Source organism: Mesitornis unicolor, unplaced genomic scaffold (genome assembly GCF_000695765.1).
Source record: "Mesitornis unicolor isolate BGI_N332 unplaced genomic scaffold, ASM69576v1 scaffold26001, whole genome shotgun sequence".
In the NCBI taxonomy this organism is placed as follows: Eukaryota; Metazoa; Chordata; class Aves; order Mesitornithiformes; family Mesitornithidae; genus Mesitornis; species Mesitornis unicolor.
This window is the reverse complement of record NW_010166241.1, coordinates 10,288-18,416: the sequence shown is the minus strand read 5'-3', so window position 1 is coordinate 18,416 and position 8,129 is coordinate 10,288. Positions and strand designations below refer to the sequence as shown.

The 8,129-nt window shown below is 37.5% G+C and overlaps 1 protein-coding gene across 1 annotated transcript; it reads right to left on the bottom strand.

The window, feature by feature from the left end:
• Positions 1-419: 419 nt before the first annotated feature.
• Positions 420-6,783, bottom strand: LOC104548790 (protein tilB homolog; the record flags this gene model as incomplete). The annotated part of the gene is made up of 6 exons (XM_010194905.1): positions 420-598; positions 2,828-3,025; positions 3,716-3,858; positions 4,417-4,535; positions 5,578-5,671; positions 6,741-6,783. Coding segments are annotated over 6 exons (709 nt in total), but the record flags the coding sequence as incomplete, so codon positions are not given.
• Positions 6,784-8,129: the final 1,346 nt, after the last annotated feature.

Sequence of the window (8,129 nt, the reverse complement as noted above, 5' to 3'; positions counted from 1 at the left end):
CCATCTAGAAAAGCGCATTAAGGAGGACTAGGACATTGGTGGGACATAAAGAAGTTTGTTCTGCATAGTTTGTTCTTTTATTAAGTTGGTTGGTTTGGTTTTTTTGCCTTTTTTTTTTGCAGCCTGGATGTTAATGCCTGTACCATTTCCTACAATGGACATGTGGTCTGAACTTGGACATGTTTTAGGTAAATACAGTGGGAATCAATAATTGCAAGTTGTCTACATAGAGTTCCTAGAAAAGAAAGTCACTCAATATTTTTAATACATCAAACTCATGACACTCAGCATACACATTATGTCTTATTTACATGTCAGTTATCCATACTTACTTGAAGTCTATGGTATCACAAATACATCCAAAAATGTATTTCTGCTTCAATATCTCTTTGATCAGAAAAAACCAGTAACTTCCATACACAGGATTAATTGTATTTTATAAGTGAGGTGATTCTAGCACAGTTGTGATCCTACAAAAATACAGTGCTAGAGTATAGTACACATTTTGAAAAAAAACCTTATATCTGGGGGCGAACAGTCCTCTGGCAGTTTTGGGATACCATCCAGCATTTTCAGATTTGGCAAACTGGAGAACACACTTAAAGAGAGAAAAGAAAAAAAGAAATTGAGAGAAATACTCTCATGAAATGTTGAGAACAAAATACACACTGATAAAAAGCAAACAGAGGGTTTAAACATATCCAGAATAGATCTGTATTGTTGGAAATCTTGATTTGTCTTTTGTTGCAGAATTTGTCTGACAAAAAGCTAATTAAAAATCTTCAGTTTTCGATCTGTTGCATAAGTTTTATATCATAGACTCAGTAAAGCACTACAGGTATTTACATTTTTAATAGAGTAGAACCAAACCAGTTTTCTAATGCAAAAGAGAGGACACAGTGTTAGCCTAGACTAAATTTCCTAGACTGCTGAAAAGCAAAGATTTAGATCACAAGAAGTGCAACTCAGCTTTTATCCTTCTGTGACAGAGAAACTAGGCTCTCTGCAAAGCTTTTTGCACCTCTATTTCTCCCAAAGTAAAAATGTTGCAGTTTTGTCAGCCAAACTGATGCCAAACTGAAATGAATGGCTCTACCTCCTAATAAACCGTCTATTTTATGCAGCACATTGGTCACTCTAACCTCGGTCATAGGGACTGTGGTTTTCTTCTTCAGAAGAAATGGGACCAAGCTGGAGCATAGGAGGTTCAATCTGAACATATGGAAAAACTTTTTCACTGTGAAGGTGACAGAGCACTGGCCCAGGCTGCCCAGAGAGGTTGTGGAGTCTCCTTCTCTGGAGACATTCAAAACCCGCCTGCACGCTTTCCTGTGTGACCTGGTCTGGGTGATCCTGCTCTGGCAGGGGGGTTGGACTGGATGATCTTTCGAGGTCCCTTCCAACTCCTAATATTCTGTGAAGAGTCTGATGGAGTTGTACCCCACCATAAGCATCACACAGGGTGTTAACCAACGTGCTATGGCATTTGCTCCTCTGCCTTTTGAGCTGAGCGTGGACGCCAGTGCTCAGTCTCAGCATGTAACTCAGCGCTTTATCTATGCTTGAAAATGACTCATTCCAATGCTGTCAGTGAAAGTTATACCAGAGTTATCTGTATTTAATTGCCTTAGGAACTGGCAGGATTGGAGCAGAAACATAATTAGTAACTGTTAAAAAGTGCTTTTCAGCTTTTCTTGTCCTGAAACTTTTTATATTTATATAAAATGTGAAATCCATTATTTTAAATTTACTTTTTAAATTTCACATTGATATCTGCCTATCTACCTCTAGAAAGCACAAATATCACCATCACACTGTCAAAAGGATTCCTACTAGACTGAAGGAAAAAGCCTACTGGAAACTCAGAAAGGCTTTCATTAAACACTATTTTTCTTTCTTCCTCCTAGGAAGAGATGATTTTTTAGACACATGCTATAAGGTTTATCTCGCAAATGTCAACAATGCCTTCTGCAGAAGCCTGACATGCCTCTGTGTTTATAGTGAGGAAAAAGATGAATCCATACAGATTTCTGAAGAGTTCAGAAGGAACGTGCTTTGTTTTCCTCTCTGACCTGTGCACAATACTTTCCCTGGCAACAGGATTGTGAAGTCAAGGCAACTGGGGAAGAATGGAATAGGGGTGTGAGTGTCAAAACATGCACGAGACTTGAAATAAATTATCTTCCTCAGATTCTCTGTTCTATCTCGGATTTCGATTTTCAGTCTCCAAAGGCAGCTCTGTTAAGTCTATGCTACACTGCACTGCCTGCAACGTATACCTACACTGAGTGGTCTGTTCAAGGCAGTGCAACTTCCACAGTGCTGCCACGGAGAGAGGAGAGAATCTAGAAAAATCAAATGAAGGTAACTTAGTTTGCTCTTTCTTTAGCTCTCATCTTTCAACACAACCGTCTGACTCCATCTCTGACATGTAATTCAATTTAGACTCCTTTCAGAATACATGAGAGATGCAATGAGACTAAAGAGAGTTTGAGTAATAGGTAGTTTCTATTAATAAAAAGGAATCTAATTTATCTGCTCTACTCACTGTCTCTAAACTTGATCCATGGACTTAGCTCAGTTCAAGAACTGCCAGTCATGTGATTAGAAAGCTTCCTAGGCAGTTTCTGAATATTTTGTGGCCATTACCAAATACTGGCTCACCAGCCCATGTTCCTGAAGCACTTATGATAGTTGAGACTACGGGAAAATAAAAAGATTGCTCAGGAGAGCTTTTTGTATTTGAGATCCTCTTCCTTTTGAACTCTCTCACAAACATTTCTTTGTGTTGATCAGCTTTTGTTGGCCATGAGATGGTAAGACTTACAGTTGTCTGTATCTTCCTTGAAACTCACAGGGATTCCTCTTGAGTATAAGGGATTCAAGTGGAGTATGTCTGAAGTCTGATATTCCACTTAGTGTCATAATGTTATTTTCAGCAAGTGATAAGTGCTGAATCTGAGGTATCTTTGGCAACTGTTTGAAGGATGTAAAGTGGTTTTTACTGACATTTAGTTCTCTGCATCTGTAAAGTATAAAGCATATGACATCACTGATCACATCTGTAACAGTATACACCTGCAAGCTAACACAGGGATGGCTCTTCACATGGTCAAAGTCATGGCAACTTAGGGCTTCCAATGAGAGAGACAAGAATTTGATTTCTCGAGACCTGCTTTCACACTACTTTTACATTTGTGTTATTTTTGCCTACCCATGGACTGCAAGATCGGATCCCTACACTTTATAATCTCAGCTTTCTTTATCTTGTACAATGGATACATAATTATTCCTGTTCTCAATATTACAACTTCACATATACCTAGACATGTGACAACATAGTAGCAAAGATGGATTGTAAAAATACACTTTTCATGGTCACACCTGGCCTCTCTGCTGGGCTCATGTTCCACCATCTCTTCATATATGTTCCTTCAGTTTTCAACAACTTCCCCTTTTTGAAAAATATCACTAAACTAAACTTAATTATCCCTCAAGAATAAAGGAACCATCAACCGATCTCCTTACGGAGTATTTTCAACTCTGGAATGACATGAATTCAGAATAGCAATATACTGTTGGATTCTGAACATAATACTCCCCAAAACAACATATTTTGGCAGTTCTCAAGAGTTTGATCCACTTATTACTTAAGGAAATTACAGGTTTGAATTCTACGATATTGGGTAAAATAGAAACAGGACATTTTGTTTACCTTGGCAACCTTATGGCACTTAGGTCTGTCAAAGAATTGTCAACCAACCAAAGTTTTTCCACCCGAATCAATCTTTGGAGAATCCTTTTGAAATTTTCTGCCTGGTAAAGATCACCCAGGTCCTGAAATGAAAGGTTCAACTCCTGGGAAAGGAAAAATAAGAGAAATCCCTTACCTTTTTTCTTGCTTTCTAATAATGGTATAATTAAATCTTTTCAATGTCAGCATTAGTTAAAAGGTGAATCGGTTTTATTATGATGCTCTTATACCAATTCGTGGTGCCAATCGCCAAATTAATCTTAGAATCATAGTGATGGACTGCATAATTCATTGAAAGTAAAGAATGAAGAAACCATCTCTTAAGCATATGAATCTTACTGCTCAGCTTTTCCTCCCTCTTAGAGTGGACATGCCTGTGTGGGACGCCTGGGTAGAGATGGCTGGACTAAGTAATTGTGACTTATTGGTTTGGCCTCTAAATTCATCTGGAAAAAAAGTGCTGTGCAGCAGCCAGATATCAATATTCTCCAGTGTTCGTGCACAGGGAAAGGCATGTTTCTTCCAGCTTGTAAAAACCTTCTGTTTTGCAATGTCATGGTGCCAACCTAAGCTTTAAAACTGCTAACTGCAAGGAGCAGCTGGCACATTATTATTTAGCTTATTTACTACTACATTAAAAAGAGTTAATGAGAAAGTTTTACAGCACAGTTTTCCCAGTTCTCTTGAAGTTTCTTTTGCCATTTCTCTGTGTCAGTTACTTGTTTTCTTTTTTTCAAAGAATGTTCTTCTCCTCTGAAAAATAGCTCTTCTTCTGAGGGCCCTGGTCAGAAAAAAAGATTTACAACAGTGGATGTGATATGAAACTGGCACTTAGTTACTTGCTGAAAGATTATCTATATGGCAGAGAAAATATCTGAAAAGAAGAAATATATACAATATTATAGGTTCATAGGTTTCCAGGCACCTATGATGTAAATTATTGTGAAGATTTTTCTACTGTTTATGGGCTTATAATTCAGCAAGCAATCTAGGGTTGTGATGATTTGGTATGTGGTTAGTAAATGACATTTCTTCTACAGCTCAGAATAAAAGCTTTTTCTAAACGGTTGAACTTAAGCATCTGAGTTCTAAAATACTGTTTCTAGATCTTTTTTCACACGCTATGAGTTTATATAGCAGTTATGTACTTCTCCTTCAATTATCCTGAGCAAGGAATATGTTTGTAACTTCCAGACCACTGACAACAACTGCAACATGGATCAATAGCCATACTGAAAACCTCATTTGTATTAAGAACAACAGATGCCGAAGACTTAAAGTCAATGAGTCTACTGAAAAGCTTACAGCTATGCACATCTTCAAATTCCTAACTAAAGCAAGGTCAGCATGGAATTTTTCCACTGTTTAGTCCCAAACATGCAAACACTGGATTTTAAAATCCACCTTTCATTCCTCATTCTTAAGAGTAATAGATTGTAATTGGGCCAATTCAGTTTTTTTAAAAAATATAGATGCTACTGTATGCAAGAGCAGATTTCACTCTCATGTTCTTGTTTGGCATATTGTTATTGCATTCTGAATAATATTTAAATGTTAAAGAACTTTTGAGATAAGTATTCAACACCATTTTAATACTAAAAAATTTCAAATTACAGTTCTGGCATTTATTTCCCATTTTAAGAATTACAAAGGTTAATTCCCTAGTATTAAAAAAAGTAAACATGCACAATATGGGATGAAATCCTGCCCTTCTTCAAAACAATGGCAAACTCCGCGATTTACACTCATAACATTTTAGAACATATTGCTTTTTGATAAATAGAGTCAAGGCTTAAATGTAAATATATCTTTTTGATCTTTACCTTCTCTCACTCGGGGACAATGAAGCTGATTTCCTCGAACATCATGATCTTCTATGTCACACCAGCCAAGATATTTGAAGGAATCAGAAGGAAGCTTAAAAAAAAAAAAAAAGAAAAAGAAAGATACAGAATAATCAGTTAAGGTTTTTCAGCTTCTGGCATTGTGTTTTCTCATATTTCTGATCTTATTGCAATAGAAATAATACTCATACATGTTTGCAACATCTTCTGCCTTAATACCATCTGGTTAATAGCAAAATGACTTCTGGAAGGGAAGATATAATGGCATGCATTTGTATAAGCATATGTATGTAAACACATTTCTGGGCAAGATTACATATAAAATATCCTGAATGCAACTGAGGCACTAAGTCTAATAACAGAAAATCTGCTGCTGCAGATGTATAACCTCATATATGTGAGGTTTCTGTCCATTTTGCTTTTCTGCTAAAACATGTTCTATGATTTCCAGGGCATCAGTCTCCCAGGAGGGAGCAAGGAACAAAGTCTCTAATGCTAGAGTGTGGAGTAGGTGCGAATCGTGTCATGCCCAGCAGACACAACACCATGATTGCCTACAGTGGGGGAAACCTCTCAGTGCAATGCAACCTGGTTATTTGCTTGAAATTCCACCATTTCTTTCACTGGAAACCATGATGATGGAGTCGAGGGGAAAAAAGAGATGGAGCATGCACCTCTGGATCCCTGTCTCCAGTTACAGCTGAGCTATGCACACATCCAGAAGCTGGTAAACGCTGTGGGGATGTTTAGGTGCAGTTTACTACAGCCCCTTCTGGCTTGGAATTGGAATCGGCTCAAATATTGGAGAGAGGTATTCTTACAGAATATCTGTTTTGCTACCTTTCATAACACTGCTGGTTATGACATTTTACAGCAAATGTACACAGTCTCTTCAGGATTTATTAAATCCAGTTCCATGTATAGTGCTCAAACACTTCCTGGGCCACTGAGTCAAATCCCTTGCCACTGCTGACAGTACATCATGTAAACTTATTTATAATAATCTGATCTAGTTTTGGAAGGTACAAGGAGGCAAAACATAATCAGCTTCAAAGCTGAGGAAGAGATTTCAGCCTTAGTTACTGTTTTTCAGTGTTTCTCTTCTATAAACTTGCAACCAGACTAGTAACCCAAACACTTACTGGGGAATGTAGCCCAGAATCACAGTTCTGTCTGACGAATCCTCTGTTTTGGGGCAAAATCGGTGAAATAGTGTGTGTATCACTTAGGATGGAGCAGCAGGATGATAAGGATTTACAAAATTTTTGATTGCTTGTAGTCAGACCTGAGGAGCTAGAGAGGAGATGTTAACCAGTAATCAGTTCTGTTCAGAAAATAGCAAACTATTTTATAACACCAGAAGATGCAGAGTAGCAAGGTGTAGGACTTGCCACCAGACAATAGCCACATCACCCTGAGGTCAAACCATAGATAGGGCAACCCTCTCCAGTCCTTTAATGAGACCTCTCACCTACATATTATTTACTTAAGTGCATAAGGCTTTCACAGATATGTCCACAGATATTACTGGCAGTTTGTTAGAAAAACCCAATCTTGGAGAAAATTTAAGAACTGAACTTGTTCAATAGCATGATATATTTTCTTCTATCCTGTATAGCCCTGTTTTTATGGATCGAGGTTGTACAAAACAATACCTCAATTGCGTATTTATTCTAATCTCTTGAGTCTGTTTTAGTAGACTATCAAGGATCCAAAGAAGAGCTGAGCTTTGTCCAACAGAGCCTTGAAGCCATGTGCTCCTGTGTTTTGCCAGTTTGTAGCCTAAGAACACATTTTGTATACCCCAAATGATGCAATTTCTACAATTGTGCTTCAAAGAGATAGAATAATTTGCAGATTGGCAGCTACAATTTAGAAATCTACTACAGAATACTTCAAAAATATAATTTTAACACAGTGTGTGCATACAGCACTATAACTTGACTTCTACTGTACAAGCTTGGTGAAAGCTTGCCAGAAAGTATCAGCTGTCAGTATCAGCATCATTAAAACTATTATAGTCAGGAGCAGAAATGAGAATAAAAATGAAGCTTTAAAATGGTCTAGTGAGGAGAGTAACAAAAGGTTCATATTGAGTGTAACAGACAAGCTAAATAGAACATCAATTAAAACTTACGGTTACAGATTACTGGCAAATAATCATGAAGAGATGTATTCTGTTGACATTACTAAGATTGCTTGATCAAAACACAATATCCCATTTTTCCTGGCTTTTGCCTGGAAGTGCATACAGACTGGCTGTACAGTACTGACATATGGAACTGCTCCTCCCTCCATGCTTTACGCCTTTTTTTAATGCAATTAAACCAGCCACAGTAAACTGTAGGTGACTTAACGAAAGCTGAGCAACCTCAGCATTTCTGAAAATAACAATTTGCTAAGGCATTTTCAGAGGTCATCTTGAGGCAAACAGTCCATTTTCATGTGTGTGCTGCTACACAATCCCCGTTGAAATGTGGGTTAAAACATTTCAGCTGAACCATTTAACATTATATTTATTCTTTTCTTTT